The sequence below is a fragment of the Falco biarmicus genome, chromosome 7 (assembly GCF_023638135.1).
Source record: "Falco biarmicus isolate bFalBia1 chromosome 7, bFalBia1.pri, whole genome shotgun sequence".
Taxonomy (NCBI): domain Eukaryota; kingdom Metazoa; phylum Chordata; class Aves; order Falconiformes; family Falconidae; genus Falco; species Falco biarmicus.
The window spans coordinates 23,772,023-23,788,104 of NC_079294.1; the positions used below are offsets into that span (position 1 = coordinate 23,772,023).

The window sequence follows — 16,082 nt, forward strand, 5'->3', positions numbered from 1 at the left end:
CGCGGCCGCCCCGCCCCGGCGGGCGGGGAGGGACGCGACGGGCCCGGCCGGGCGCGCGCGGCGAACTCTCCCGCCCGCTCGCCCGCAGCCGGCGGCCGCCCGCCCCGCCCCGCCCCCCCGCCCCGGCGCGGGCTGCGCGCGTGCTCGGCGGCGGCGGCGGCCGGGAATGGCGGCCGTTTTGGAGCTGCTGCTGCGGGAGGAGGTGGCGGTCAGCGCCGTGGTGCGGTGGCTCCGGCACGGCCCCGGCCACCGCCCGGCTGAGGTAACGCGCGGGAGATGTCGCCCCGCTCGCCCGGCCGCAGCGCGCCGGATCTGGCGGGGCCGGGCCCGCCGCCCCCCGCACCCTGCCGCCGCCGCGGGCCGGGGCCGCGCGGGACAGCCGGCGGCGGGGGCGGCCGCGCCGCGTCGCGGTGAGGGGCGAGGCCCGCGGGGTCAGGCCCCTGCCCCGGGCGGGCTGCGGGCGGAGCGGAGCGGAGGGAAGGCGCGGCTGCCGGCGGCGTGCAAACCGTTAAAATCCGCAGAGCTGAGCCCGCCCGGACCCGGCGGCCGCGGCCTCCGGCGGGCGGTGGTGCCGCGCGGCCCCGGGGCGGGAGCGGCGGCGGGGCGGGCAGCGTGGCGCGGTGCCTGGGGGCCCTGGCTGCCGTGTGCCCGCGGAGCGCGGGGGGGCGGGGCAGGCGGGGCAGCTGGCGTCTCGAGGGGCCGCGGTACGCGAGGGGCCGACGCTGCCCGCGCCTTTGCCGGGAAGGCGGCGGGGCGGGGCGGCCGGAGCTGTCACCCGCTGCCGGCGGCGCCGTGCGGTGCCGGGGCCTCGGGCCTGGCGCTGCGGGGCGCGGCCGCGTGCGATCGCCGCCGCTGCGTCTCCCGGCCCGGGTGTTGAGGGGGGTCTTGGGGCAGGGAGAGGGGCATTGCTGCGTTTGGGTCGCCTGAGTTTTGTGACAGGGTGCGGCTGGGGAATCTGGGTTCCTGTGGCAATAAAAGCATTTATCGCCGTGGATGGACTATGCGTGCAGATGTTTCACTGCTAATGTGGGGAAGTGACCTCTGTTTAAAGCATTTTCTGCCTGAGCCCCTCGGTGCACGTTACCTAGTATTAATTAAAATCAAAACTGTCACCCCCATGAGTTAGTCGAGTATCGCTGTCATCCTGAACTTCAGCAGGAAGAAGGGACCAGCATTTCATGATATCAGGTATTTCCTAAACCGTGACTTGCAGAAGCAGACCTGTGGAGGCTGTGAAGTTTGAGGTGCTGGCAGCTCAGCTCACATTGCGTGATTGAGGGATGCAGAGGCCAGAATGTTTGCCCTTACAAGGGAGTTGCCAACTGCCTTTTGCTGCTGGGAGCAGCTTGGTTGCTTCAGAGTGAGAAAGCAAGTGGGAGGCTCGCGGTTGGCAGCTGGTTGCTGCTAACAGGTTGCTGTTACCCAGCCATGGAGGAATAAGCCTCTATTGATTTGCACACGGAAAGATGAGTTGAAAGCATGTTGTGCTCTGAAAAGCTGAAGAAACTACCTGACCTTGTGCATAGCACAGACTGTAATTGTCTTTGTTCCTCTGCACTAAACCCAGGGGGCACCTGAGGAAACCGTGGACTATGTCTTGCACTAGCTTCCCTGGCAGTTTCAGACTGCTGCTGGTAGAAGTTGGATCTCCTGACACCTCATGGGGTTTGTGTTCTGACCTGGGTTGTTTCACTGAGTGCTAAAGCAGGGAGTCTTGGCTGCTTGGCTTGTTATCCAGGCTGTGCTGGAGTCTCATGCTTCTCCAGGAAGCTGAATTGGTCTCATACTTTCAAACGTGAATTTCAGCCTAAGTGTCAAGGGTTGTAGGAGTCTAGTAATGGCTATGCTTTCACGCCTCCTTTTGGACAAAAAAGTCATGCAGAAATAGCATTTGCTTTCTTGACTTTTCATGTAGTGGAGGTGTGAATATAAATGAACAGGAATATGTGTGCAATGATTTTAATATTGGTAAGGAATAAGTCGCTGCCTGTGAGAGCAGCTCTGTTGTTTCTGCAAGTGGTGCTGATTCCCATTGACAGGAAATAGAAACCTGGTGCAGTGTTAGGAGCAAAAGAAATTTTACCCAGGAAATAAAACTTACAAAGTCTTTTTTTTTGTGTGTGTGTGTCTACATTTACCCTTGTAAGATCACCACCGCTTGTTTAGATTTTAAATGTGTTGAGTCTGTGGTGGCTTTGTTTGTTTGTTTATGTTTCTTCCACATACCTTAAAAGCTGCAAGGTCTTGGTTTAGACCTCTGTGAGGTCTCAAGGGAGCAAAATTAGGTAATTGAAATGCAAGAGCAGCTTTGGTCTTGTATTTGACACTGCCAGACCCAAAGTGCTTAAACAACTGTTGTTATAGCACCCCTCTGTGGAAGCAGGTGCCATTCATAGACACATAGGGTATGGAGAAGTTGCAGATTTTAGATTTTTCTATTAGAAGTAGCTACTTCATTATCAGTGTCTTTGAAATGTTGAACTTAGGGGTGCCAGTTGCTCCAAGTTCTCCCTGGCTGTAGCTTCAGTAAGTATTACTGGTGTTCCCATGGAACAGTGCCACTGTTTTCCAGTCAGAGACCAAAGTGAATGAATCCATCTGAAAACTTCTGCCAAAACATCTTCTGTGGAGGCTGAGTTTCAGATCTATGGCCACTGCTAAGGTTGTTTGAATTTCAGTGACCTGCTTTGAAAAGTCATGTTTTTTATTGTGCGTTGCAGTCCCACAGTTACTACTTAAATGAGTCTGGGTAGGTGGACAGAAAGAATCGGGTAGCATCTTTACATTAATGCTTTGTCCTCTTTCCTTGTAGGAGAACCACATCCATGACAAGCTGATATCTCTTAGTTTGCTTCAGAAAGACTTTGTGCCTTTTCTGCTAAATTTTTTAAGGGAGCAGACCAGCCAGATCCTGACTAATGGACCCTCTACTCCTGCTAAGACTCCTAATTCCAAGGCCCGCGGGAGCCATGGGATAGGATCGGAAAGAAGGGCAGGCCACGCAACCAGCAGCCGAGCGCAGCTCTTTTCCCAAAGGATTTCAGTGACCACCAGCACCACAGATACCAGCTTTTCTCCTGCTGCAGCACCCAGCAGCTCCTCTTCCTTTTCTGGGTCAAACCTGTCTAGCCCTTGCGGTGACTTCCCTAGCATGGGCTCCAGTAGCAGCCCGAGCTTTGGGTACAGCCCTGTGCTTAACCACAGTGAGAGGCGGTCATCTCAGAAGGCCAGCCTGGGGAGCTTCCTTACAGCCACGCCTGAAGCCCTGCCAGCGAGACGAGGCCGGAGGAAAGGCAGCAACTCGGTCAGTGCCTCTGGCCGGCAGGTAGCTCGGGATCTGGGGCGTTCCCTTGCTGACGAGGAAGAAGGAAAGAATGAGAGTCTATCTTGGAGCGGAGGGAGAAGGAAGCGGAGTGAAGTGCCTCTTGTTTCTGCCAGATCCCCGCCCAGCCAGCTAAATCTTAACAACTTGGAGGAGTTTCCGCCTATGGGTGCTGCCTCTGGCTGGACAAAGTAAGAGCAAGTCTGCCTCGCTGTCTCATTTGGATTTTGCTGCGGGTTACTGTTCCTTGGCTAGCTCATCCTGTTGTGCGTGTCCAGATACACAGAAGATGCCGTAATAAACAATATCTGGGAGCCGACTTCTGAGCTCCTTTGTCAGAACTGCTTTGTTACGGCTGCCGTGTAGGGGAATTGTTTCAATGGGTAGTCAGGCTTTTACTCTGGCAACTTACCCAAGGCACCTCTTTAGCCTCTCACTTGTGATGCTTCCCACAGCTTAGTGGTACACAGGCTGATACGAAGCTGAGCACATCTTTGTCCCTTGCATGTTCTAGCAAGTCAGCATTATCTTGGCTCTTCACATTTCTCATTTAACGCAATAGCAATTGCTAATGAAGAGCAGTCCTGGAAGGCTCTTCACCTTTACTGATGCTAGCAAAAAAGCTTTCGGATTGACGTTCTGTGGCTTCTCGTAACAGATGTTAGCATGCGGCTTCATTTGTGCTGTGTGGTCAAGGACAAAATAACTAGTGTTATTAATGCCTGTATTCTTTTTGGTCTGCAGCAAGCCCTGGTCTCCCTGATGACTTTGGCTTAGCTTCTGGGCAGCTGTTTGTGTTGTGGTTGCCTCAGTCCGTCTCTTTATCTTTGAGATGTTACTCTTTAAAGTCCTCATTACCAAATATAACGCTTTTATGTTAGTCTGTTTGCTCCAGGTAACCAGCAGTGGTCTCTGAAAGTGGGCCTTTCTAGGTGGACGTGCAGAATTCCAGCTGAAATTTGATAGGTCTGGGTCTGTACAGCAGACACAGATGCTGGGTCTAGATGGCACTCTAGATGATGCTTTGGCCGAGGGAGATAAGGTGTGTTTCTGGCATAGCCAGTAAGTCTCTCTTCCTCAATTGCACTATGCCCGATTAGGAAAAAGAGTAAGGAAAGAGGTTTACAGGGTTTTGGGAAGCCAATGCTGTAGTGATTTTGAGAATACTGTAGCAATTAATATGTAGCAACCAGCATTTCCTTGAGAAATGTAATGCCTTAGGTTTCTATATCTCATTTCCAGTATGTCTCTTACTGCATTACAGAGCCACTTCCTAAAGGACAAATCTAGGTATGATTTATGCAGGGAGGATGGGTTTTCCTAGACTGAAAGGGCCTGTGGTAACTCGGAAGCCTGGACTCTTACTGATAGACAATGACAGCGTGATGTTTCTGGGGTTTTGGTTGTTTTTTTTTCCCCTCATGGTCATATTAGAAGCTGCCAGTGAATTAGTCTCTTATTAAAATGAGGCACATCCTGTCCTCTCAAATTAAAAATGTTTGGAAGAGTTGTGTGGCAGTGTGTTATCTGTTCTGTGACTTGGTGATTGATAATTAACTTCACAGCAAGGGTCAGCAGGCTGTTTTTAGCAGCCTGTAGCTCTGTGACATTTTATTCAGTGACAAGAATGAAGTCAGCAACTATATGCACAGTTTAGAAGTTCAATATTCTGACTTCATATCCATTTTATTTTAGCATTAGGTTCTTCTGGAAGAGTTGCATACATCTGTCTTGAGACCTAATATTTTTTTGTTGTTTAGCTTGATTTCAGTGGAATCACTTCTCACTTTTTCAGCAGAAGCAAACCATCAAGGCGAATCAACCCAACTCCTGTAAGTGCTGAGCGCCCCCTCTCAAAACCAAAGATGTGCTTCACTTCTACGCCTGTCAGCCAGTCTCCAGCTGCTCGATTTTCATCTGGGTCAAGCCTTGAGGCCTTTACTGCTGTCCAGGAAGGAAACCTTACATCTGTGATAAGCACCAGCCTTCAGGAGGAGAGGGAGATGCTGAAGAAAGAACGGTACAGTTTGAGCAGGGTGGCAATAGGCTTGTATTGATATTTAATTCTCTTGTCTTAAGGTGGTACCAATACAAGAGTGAAACAATCAGAAGAATATCCAAAATGAGTATTGGTGACCTTAAACTGTAATTTGCCTAAAACCAAGTGTGACTCTGATATCAGACTAGGATATTAATGCAGCTAGCTCATGTTTATCATTTTAGAGGTGTGCTGACTAGGACAATGACCCTCACTTTTTCAGAAGTCCAGTTAATCCTTACTGCTTTCATAAGATTACCTCTCCGTGGGCTTGCCCATGTGGCTGTCCCCTCTGCAGCTTTCCTTAGACTGCACAGGTGAAGTAAGTGGGTTTGAGTTGGTATAATAAGGCTGTCTTTAAAGACTGTGTCTGTGATGGAAGACACACATGTGGGGAAAGCGTTAGTGATTTTGCAAGGTAGGCAGACTAACACAGGCTTGCAGTCAGAGAAAACAGGACATGGGTAGCATGAGATTTTGTTTTAAAAGTTACTGCTGCAGTTATCTGTTGAAAATGACGTTTGGGAGATTAGGTGAATTCTAGCTTCTAATTTTGTCTGCTGTTCAGTTACTGTGTGACTTTCATCCTCTGTAACGTTAGTCTGTGAGGACTGATACTTCAGAAAAAAGGTAAAGCACAGTAGTAAAGAAACTATTGTTTATAATTGCTGTCAGAACTGTTGCAGTTCTTTGTAGATTTTGTTCTGGGGAAACTCCTCAGGACGTGTGGGTAGTCTTTTCCTGCTAAGCCTTGCAGTTCACTTCAGCAGGACCAGAACTGGCTGAAACAGACCCAGTAGAGTTTCATGAGTCACTGCTTGTGTTGCAGCTGTAACAGAACTGCTCAGGATTCAAATCTGCTTCTCTGCACTTCAATGAAGCGCATATTTCAGTCTGAATTCTACCAGAAATGTCCCCCTAATCTGTATAAGCTAAGTTCAGCGAAATAGCAGTATGTGGGCTGGATCTTGCCTGTGAGGTGATCTCATCCGATCCATTATGCTTGAGAGCTGGGAGCTGCTGTTGTGTCCTCAATAGCAGTGGCGAAGTGAGATGCAAAACTAACACAGCACCTAGCTTGCTCTGAGCAAGGGCAGGAGGTGGAATTCATGCTGAGGTAGATGACAACACTGAGGCAGAGGTGAAGCAGAATCTAACTACATTATTGAAGTCTTACCTTGGTGGGTTTACAAAGTGCTTGATATGTAATTTTCTTGAGTTCTGTCAGTTGGGTGCTTATGTTCATTGCAAGGGAGATATTAAATAACCTTTCTACTCCCATTTTGGGACTAATTTATTCTTCACCACAGCCATTCCACTAGAAATTGGCCAATAGAAAAAGTTCTTTGCTGCAATTAAAAAGGTTTCTGTCTTCCCCACAGCCTTTGAAGTGACTTTCAAAGATTTTTACTATTTGAGACAATGTGGTAAGAGGTGCTGTGATGTTCCAAGTGTGAATGTTCCACTGGGGTCTTTCAGAATCATTTGATACTGCTGTTACTGGCTTTTTTCCTGCTTCTCATGTGTCTTACATATGCCGCTCTGCTGCTGCATTCTTGAATGACCTCTGTAGGTATATTTTTTTACAATATCTGTGTATTTAACTGAGTGATCATTGTTAATTTAGAATGCCGCAATTAAAGTAGTTTGTTCCTTCTGTTGTTTAACTTGCCAGTATGGAATTTAATCAGTTGTTGCATTGCCTTTCAACTTAGTGATATTGGATCTTCTCAGGGCATTGTTACCTTACAAATACATCTGAAGGTATGGATGTGAACCTTATTTTCGTAGATTTCTTGAAGTGTCTAGCTGTCAGAAATTGTACATGTAAAAATTTTTTTTAGGACCTGGTCTCTAACAGATTCCATGTCCTTAACAAATACTGGTTTAGATGAGAAGCAATAACATAGGTTAGTTAAACGATTTGGTCAAAGTGCCACGCTATTTTAGTAGAGTTGGAATATGAATGTCATTCTTTTTGAGTTTTTTGATTGTTAGCCCCAAGATCTTTCCTCATTAAGAGAAAGACGAGTTCAAATACTATTATGATAAAAAGCAGCTTTAGACAGTGTAAATTAAATGGTTAGTTATTGCAGGAACACCTTCATGCTAGACTGCAAGAGAAAGACCTCTTCTGGCCACATGGCTGCTGTGTATTCATCTTCAGTCATGTATTATGTTGTTGCTCTTGAATTTCAGATGCAAACTGCTGCACCAGGCATCTTCTCCTGCAGGGATATCTCTTGATCCTGGTACTGCTACTAAGCCTAGCTACACTCGCAGTGCTAGCCTTCCTGCTGAAAGCCATCTGGTGACTTGTGCAAATCCTACTAAGGTTTCCTGCAAGAAACAGTTGGAGTGTCTGGCACAGCTCTATTCATCGTGTATAGCAGGTGAAGGCCCAGAAGATGTGAGACTGACCTTTCTTTGAGCTTTGAACTTGCATGTGTGTTGTGAGGGGGAGGTAGATGAGAAGTGAAAGTTGTGGGACAGTTACAGTGTACAAACAAATAACATCTGGAAAAATAAACTAAGCCAACACTGTTATTAGAAAAAATGGGTGCTAGGTAAAAGTTGAGGGAAGGAGGTGAATCTGATGCAGTACTCTGAGCTGTAGTAGGCTGATGTTGTATGGCCCTGTCTGAAACCAGGCCTCTCCCTAACACATCTTTCCTGTAATTCTCATATTGATTTACACTGTGGCTCGGGTGGGGTGGGGGAGGAGTTGTTTGCTGACTGTGCCATAGAACAGGTATCTGTCTTTTACCTTTGTTTATTAAAGCAGGTCAATACTGAATATCCACCTTTAGTATCTCATTTCCTCTCTTCCAGAAAACCTGGTACCAAATATTTTTCTAGAGCTCTTTTTTGTTCTGCAGCTGTTGACATCTAAAGGCACTTCTACTGCAGAAGATGAAGATAGTGACCTTGAGGTCAATGAAAGAAGTAAAGGTAAGCACTAGTACTGAGCGGAAAGAATGCTACTTTCAAGGAATGATAATATGATACAGAGTAGTTGCCTTTAGCATGGACAGTTAGCCTTAAATTCCATGAAAATGGGACTTAACTGAAATGCTGACAAAAATCATGCATGTATGGGGAGTGCCTCTACCATATGATAACGTGGAGTTGCTAGATCTTGTTTGAATTGAGTTTTCTGCTGTTGTGTGAGATTTGCTGTAGCTACTTGCGAACACTGACTTTCAGAGAGAAGGATGCATATGCTAAAGTCTCTCTTCCATTGGTGCTTGCAACTCAGAAGTGCTGTTGATCTGATACGTGTTTCTTAAATTTAAGGTTGGGTTATAAGTGCACAGAATCTATCCATACAGATGTGTAATCACTGCGTTTGTTTTTTGGCAAATTCACACTTAGCTTGATGCAGTTAGTGCTTTGATATGGGTATATAAAAAACAAAACAGTGGCTTTAAGATGGGACAACGCCCACCTCTAGATGCCCCAGCTTGATTGACTTTTGTTTTGCCACTTACTGATTCTTAGGGGCTAAGATTAGGAACACGAAGTCTCCAGCTACAGGAGCAGCAGCTGGTGATTGGTTGCAGTCAGTCTGCTTTTCATCCTTGATCTGCTTACTGTTGGCCAGAAGGCTGAGTAGGAATCTTTTCTTCATACAGCATTAAACACTTCAGTTGCCTTTAGTACAGGAAGGATAGGGACGGGAGGATTTGTCTATTCAGGTGGCAGGGAATGGAAACTTGGGTAAATTAGATACTGCTCTGAAAGACTATTTCTGGATATGGCAGTTCCTACTTTCCTTGAGAGTTAATTGTTGTTGGTCTTTTAGTTTATAAATGGTGATAGATGCTGTTGTCTCATGTTTCTTTTTTTCCCTTAGATGCACCAGGGAGACAGCATTTCCGAAGTGTGCACAATTGTGTTTATTTTGCTGTTCAAGTCTTGGATTATCAGTATGAGTGAGTTGAGTATTTTTTCCCCCTCTGCTTATGTCTGCAGATGTGTGAGATTAAGCAAGTGTGCTTGGATTTGAGAGCTTTTACCTTACAGGCACAGAGTTGTTAATTTCCCCTCAAAACATACAACTTGACCTGGATTTGGATATCTTGAGTTTTTCTTGCACTGGTTTGTCTACTGAACTTCAGTGTAATTGTGCAACAATGGGAGAGTCACGAGATTGTAACGATAAAAAATGGCCCTACAGATGCCAGTAGGATTTTACAGTGGGTGCCTGGGGCTTAGAAGTCTTTACTTGGGAGCCTCATAAAAAATGAGCATAAGCATGTCTTTAGGTCTGATAATGTGCTGTTTATGTCTGTCTGTCTGGGTTTTAACTATGTTGTCTTGGCAGAATTATTTCCCGTTTAGAAAAGGGGATGCTGAAGCTATTGGCTGAAAATGAACGGATTGCATCTTTTTCTCCCACCTTGCATGAGAGGCTCAGGCAGGCTTATGAAAGCAGCACAGCCAAGGTAAGAATTGGCAGACCTTAACTGACGTTGCTTCAAACCTTTGTGGTGTTGCTCTTTTATCTGTGATGACTTTGATGTTAAATCTCATTCCTTCTACTTCAAGTAACTTGTCGTGTCATCTTTGGCAAGTGTCTAGAAACTACTTTTTTTTTCTTCTCAGTGGGTGAGTAAATTGCTAGGTCCAGTGATTGTTAGCTGCAAGCCACTGCTGGCTAGCCTTGCATTGTGCTTCAGGCACTGACCTCAACCAGTGACTTTAACAGGGTCAAATTTTGTTTGAGATTCTCATTTAATGAACATGGATCCCAGAAGAGTGATTGGTTAGATGCAATATAAGAGTGTAGTTTGGAAGAAGTGGAGTTGTTTCATACCTACAGACTCCTTTTAGGCAAGCGAAGCTTCAGAGGAGACCATGCAGCTTGTGAAAACTCATTTCCTGATCTGGGTTAGGAAACTAATGCTAAATGGTAGGAATGCCTTAATGTATTTTGTATCTTGTTTCATCTGTCTTTTAAAAATGGAAATGACTCTTGGCAAAGAAAGTAGTGTACTTTCTGAGACTAGGGCATTTCAATAGCTGAGCTTTTTAGTTAAAGCTGTAAATAAGGGTCTTTTGTTACTTGAAGGCATAGGCTTTTCAGATAGAAGAAGAATAATACAGGAATTTCCAGCTACTATACTGCATTGTCTGGAGCCCTGTATGGAAGGTACGCTTTGGCTGTTTGCAGATCATTCTTTCCAAGCTGTATCAATACTAGTTGCAATCTGTTCTGCAGAGATTTCTGAGAGAGAGACAAGGTGCTTCCACTCATAATGTTGAGTGATTCTGCCTCTGTAGTGTAATGTAGGTTGTAAAACTGTTGGTGTTTACTACAGTTAGCAACTGGGAAATGGCTAGTGTCTGAACAACTCAACTAGTGGTACTTGGTTTCCTCATCATGTCTTTTCCCTGTTTTTTCGAGATCTCATATTGTTGGATAAACTAGAGTCTTATGTTAGTCTAATGGCTGCCTTTATATTTTTAACAGGTGTCTCTCATGCTCCCATGCTCTGTACAGTCTGTTTCTTTCCAGCCGGAAACTGACAATCGCTCTAACTTTCCCAGTGACAGAGCATTTCACATATTTAAGAAACAAAGGTAAGCTTCTTCTACTGTTACTGTATGGCTCAGGGGGTGTAATCTTTCCATGATTGTGAACAAAGGATATTAAGAATGTCTCGTGTATACTACATGCTGTAGAAAAATCTTGAGTTTTCACTCTGATTAAAAAAAAAAAAAGAAAAAAGAAAAAAAAAGTCTTTGTCCATATTGACTGCAGGAGCTAAATGCTTAATGTCTTTAGAGAAGAACAGCCTAATTCTTCAGGAGTTAATGAGACTTCTGGTAAATGCCAGTACAGTGTGTCACCCTACTGGATTGCTTCTGCATATAAATCTGGTATGCTTTTATTCTTCCTGCCACCTCCCTCCATGCTTGCAGCAACAGGGTGAGGGGAGAATGGCAAGTTGTCTTGGTCCTTTTTTCTCTCCTCATAGGTATTATTTCATGTGGCTTATTCTTTCCTGCCTCTCAGTCTTCAGTATGTCTGGTAATGGGTGTTTTGGTCAGTCCGTCAGAGCTTGGGCATAACAAGCTTAAGCACTTGCTGTCAAAGACATGGAAAATGGAAACTCGCTGAAGTACCGCTAACATTAATGAGTTTTGCAAAGGTATCTGAATGCTTAGAGGCTCGACTTAAACTGAATTAGGTTCTTGCTGGGGAACTTAGGAGCAATTGAATATTCATTTGTTGTTACTTCAAATTTTGAAGAGCTTCATACCATTCAATGTCTTGATTCTCAGGGATATATTTTATGAACTGCTGCGTGAATGGGAGGATAACCATGAAAAAACTGGCTGGAACTTCGAAGGAGTGCTGGGCAACAAGATCAGGTAGGAGTCTTAATGAATGATTAAGCAACTTCAGCTAGCCCTTTAATGTAGCTGGATTGCTGGTAAAGCATACTAGACTCGGCGTACTAGCCTCAGCATCCTAAGTTCCATGTTCTCCCCAAGTCTTCTGCACTAATCTGTAGGGAGCTGTGCTTCTTGGAAGATGCTGTCCATATAAACTTGCTTCTGTATTTGGAAGTATCAACTCTTTATCTTGAAGAAACGAACCATAAGTGGCAAGGGCCTAATTTGATCAGTCTTGGTGTAGCTCTTTCCCTGTTCATAATCACAGGAAGAGCCACTGACACAACCAGTATGTTGTGGTCTGAACACTGTCCTTGTACACACGTGTGTGCATGTTTCCAATGCCCCACTCTTAAGTCTGGAGAAGTATGTTACCTGTTCAGAAACTCTTAGTGTATTGGCTCTGAAAACAAGACGATTGTGGCTCTTTCTTTGGAAAGCAGACTGGTTTATTCATTTATTGCTTTATCAAAATAGAATATATATAAAGAAGCTGTTACTGTTTTGAAAGTAGTTGCCTTTTGAGTTTCTGTCGTAGTCTTAACCACCAGCCTACTCCAAGTTACATGTATGTAGGTGAATTCGCCACAGGAGCAAAACAAGGCTGAGATTAAAACCAAGAAAATTTCCTTCTTTTAGGGCATCAGAAGCATTGCAGGTTTTGTTTTCTTACTTGCGTATGTGTGAACTCTCAACTTGCTGCTCTGTGCAGGGGAGAATGGGAGCAGAACGAGTTAAATTTTCTTCCTAAATAACATGATCATTGCAGAAAAGAGAGAGAATCTTTTTATCTCTACAGCTGTGTTTGCACTGCAGGTGCTCGGGGAGAGCTTTTGCTTACATGTTCAGCAGATGGGGCTCAGCACTTGGGAAACCTAGTTATAAAGACATTGCTTTTTGCAATGGACTTTGGAGATTGCTTTCTTAAAAGCATTTGTTTTTTTCTTTTCATATAGTTTGAGGTTAGAATAGGTTTTTTTGTACCACAGAAATCCAGTCAGCATTTTGTGATGTTTTCCTTCACAGGGCCATGATGGCTCACCTATCTGCAACCTGCAACCACAGCCATTTTGCCAGGCTCTTTCAGAAACAGCTTATCCAGGTAAATGACTTCTTTTTTTTTTTTTCTTTTTTTTTTTTTTAATGAAGATATACATCAAAGCAGATTTGCACCTTCCTTTGCCTGAGAAAACAAACCATGTCTTGCAAGTTTCTTCGAGATTTTCTTATTGAAACTTTTTTGGAAGAGCCAGATTTTCAGGATGGGAATTTCCTTCCTCTTCCAGAAACAGAAATCAGTGGCAAATTACTGATGAACTCTGTAAATTGGGGATAAGGCACACTGAGCACATAATGAGCTGTAAGAATTCATTCTTCGTGGTTATTTACTTTGACCTGCTAATTTTAGAACAGTTACAGTTTTTAGAAATTGTAAGGATATATTTTGATATGTATCAAATGCAGAGGCTTGCCAGTTATGTTCATTAGCAACATAAGTGTACTACCTGCAGAGTCTGTAGTTGTTCTGTGTAACACTGCAGCAGCCTCTTTTTGATACAGTATTGCTGTTGTAGTTTACGGGGGGGGGGGGGGGTTGGCCAGTTTTAAGCATCATCTGACTTCGCTGTGACTGAGAAATGAAGAAAGAAAAGATGCTTCTGATTGGAGTGTAGATATTCACTGTATTCTCTATAAATGGCTGGCTTATTTGTGGGCTCCTTTTGGTCTGATGTGTATGTTCAGGGAGATTGTGGGAAAGAGATTAGAGATGGACTTTGTTGCATCAACAGGACGACATTAGTCTTAGGTACTTGTAGTGAGTGGGTTTGCATGGCAATGTTTTTGTAGGGGGTGTGTGCTACAGGGGTGTCTTCTGTGAGAAGATGCCAGAAGCTTCCCCCATGTCCAATGAAACCAATGCCAGCCGGCTCCAAGATGGACCAGGCACTGGCCAAGGCTGAGCCTGTTAGCAAAGGTGGTAGTGTCTCTGTGATAACATATTAAGAAAGGGAAAAAAAAAATCTGCACCAGTGAGAGAGAGGAGTGAGATGATGTGAAAGCAGCAACTCTGCAGACACCAAGGTCAGTGAAGAAGGAGGGGGAGGAGGTGCTCCAGGCGCCAGAGCAGAGATTCCTTTGCAGCCCATGGTGAAGACCGTGGTGATGCAGGCTGTCCCCCTTAGCCCGTGGAGGGTAACGGTGGAGCAGATCTCCACCTGCAGCCTGTGGAGGACCCCACACTGGAGCAGGTGGATGCCTGAAGGAGGCTGTGACCTGTGGGAAGCCTGCACTGAAGCAGGTTTTCCAGCAGGACTTGTGGACGCATGGGGGACCCATGCTAGGGCAGTCTGTTCCTGAAGGGCTGCACCCTGTGGAAGGCACCCACCCACGCTGGAGCAGTGTGTGGATAATTGTAACCTGTAGGACAGACTCACACTGGAGAAGTTAACGGAGAACTGTCTCCCATGGGAGGGACCCTACACTGCAGCTAGGGAAGAGTGTGAGGAGGAAGAAGTGGCAGAAACAACATGATGAACTGACTGTAACCCCCATTCCCCTGTGCCACTTTCGGGGAGGAGGCAGAGAAATCAGGAATTAAGCCCAGGAAGAAGGGAGGGGTTGGTTATGTTACAACTGGAGTACTGTGTCCAGTTCAGGGCTCGCAGGTACAAGAAAGATACAGACTAACTAGAGCAAGTCCAGCACGGCGCCACATAAATGTTTAAGGTACTAGAGCATTTTTTCGTGTGAGGAGAAACCGAGAGAGCTGGGACTGTTCAGCCTGAAGAAGAGAAGGCTCCAGGTTACCTTAGCACTATACACAAATACCTGATGGGAAGGAATGAAGAAGAGGGAGCCAAATTCTTTTCAGTAGTGGTCACTGACAGGACATGAGGTGATAGACGCAAACTGAGAAACAGGAAATGCCACCTGAACACAGGAGGACTCTTCTCTACTGCAGAAGCGGTAAAACATTAAAACAGGTTGCCCAGAGGGGTTGTGAAATCCCAGTCTGGAGACATTCAAAACCCACTTGAACATAGTCCTGGACAACCTGCTGTAGCTGACCGTGAGTGAGCAAGAGGGTTGGAGATAATCCCAGATGTCCCTTCCAGCCTAAACAGTTTTGCAACTGTGTGATTCTTCGAGTATTGAGTAGCATCTATGAGTTTGAGGGATGGGTGCGTTAATTTTTTAATTTTATTTAGCTCTGTGGAAACTCCAGGAAGACCTGGTCTGGGAATGCATATTGCAGTATCACAGTTCTTGGAGACTGGGCTAAAGATCCTACTAATTAGTTCGTTAAGACTATGCAAGTGATAGGTGTTCTCTTCACGCATCCACATGTAGCCTGCTAGATGTGCCTGAGTTGAACGTATAGATCAGAATTACATCTCTCAAGATCTCTAAGCTGTTCATGGCCAAGGTGGGTAGCATGTTTTGGCATGAAAAGAGACCTTCTGTATGTGGGCTGCCTGAAAAGGCCATGCTTGGATTACTCTGAAAACAAACGCTTGTGAGGAAGGGAGAATACGTGGCATGAGAGATGAAGTGAAATGATGCCTTATTACAGATTTTCTGCCTCACTACTCTTTCTATCTCCTGAAGATGTGTAAAGGTCCTGTTGGTGGTGGCGCAAGCTGGGGAGACGCCCCAGACCAGGATGTCCTTAATATGCTGGGTTCTGATAATCTGAGCCGTCTGAAGAGGCTGCAGGAAAGATTTGTTGTTCCTCAGAGCATCAGAGGTCCTTGTCCACCCCCTTCGTTCCCAGGGTGCCAGCAGTTCTTCAGGGACTTCATCCTCAGCGCAGGAAGGTTAGCTGCTCGTGGTTGCTGTTTCCTTCATGAAATGTGTGAGTGAGTGGGAAATACCAGCATGTTGCTCTTGTGGCGGGGAGTTGTCCAGAGAGCTTGAGGTGTGGTGTAACCTGGGCAGAGCGTATAAAAAAATTACTACGCTTCGTGTTCTTGGCCAGCATGCGTGGTGAACGTGTCAATAAGCAGGCAGGTTCTGTCTGGGGCATGGAATGTGTATGTGTGCTACGTTAGGCTAGACTATATGGTAATAATTTTCCTTCTATAAAACCATAATATCTTGTCACAGGCCATCAGCATTTCCCAGTGCCGAGGCTTGCAGTGCTGCCTAGCAGGGGCACCGGACTGGCCAAGTTTTTCTTGTGTGGTAGTGCACGAAGCTAAGGAGTTACAGGATGGAGCCAGGTTCATGGTTTTGTTTAATGAGTTTTACACAATCCACAGCATGGAGGAGTTGTGATCTATGGGAGATTTGACTCTTCAGTTATTTTACAGCTTC

At 45.7% G+C, this 16,082-nt stretch overlaps 1 protein-coding gene across 3 annotated transcripts in view; it reads left to right on the forward strand.

The window, feature by feature from the left end:
- The first annotated feature begins 29 nt into the window (after positions 1-29).
- Positions 30-16,082, forward strand: part of CDAN1 (codanin 1) — a 33,533-nt gene continuing 17,480 nt past the window's right edge. For 2 of the 3 annotated variants that reach the window (XR_008822895.1, XM_056345142.1), the window contains exons 1-11: positions 30-262; positions 2,813-3,513; positions 5,118-5,342; positions 7,560-7,753; positions 8,193-8,312; positions 9,217-9,295; positions 9,688-9,808; positions 10,837-10,946; positions 11,652-11,741; positions 12,792-12,867; positions 15,375-15,583. Coding sequence is in view for 2 of the 3 variants with exons in the window: in XM_056345142.1 (XP_056201117.1) it covers positions 167-262; positions 2,813-3,513; positions 5,118-5,342; positions 7,560-7,753; positions 8,193-8,312; positions 9,217-9,295; positions 9,688-9,808; positions 10,837-10,946; positions 11,652-11,741; positions 12,792-12,867; positions 15,375-15,583 (2,021 nt within the window). In the remaining variant the exon portion in view is untranslated. The remainder of the gene's footprint in view (positions 263-2,812; positions 3,514-5,117; positions 5,343-7,559; positions 7,754-8,192; positions 8,313-9,216; positions 9,296-9,687; positions 9,809-10,836; positions 10,947-11,651; positions 11,742-12,791; positions 12,868-15,374; positions 15,584-16,082) is intronic. The other variant, XM_056345143.1, reaches the window with a different exon arrangement.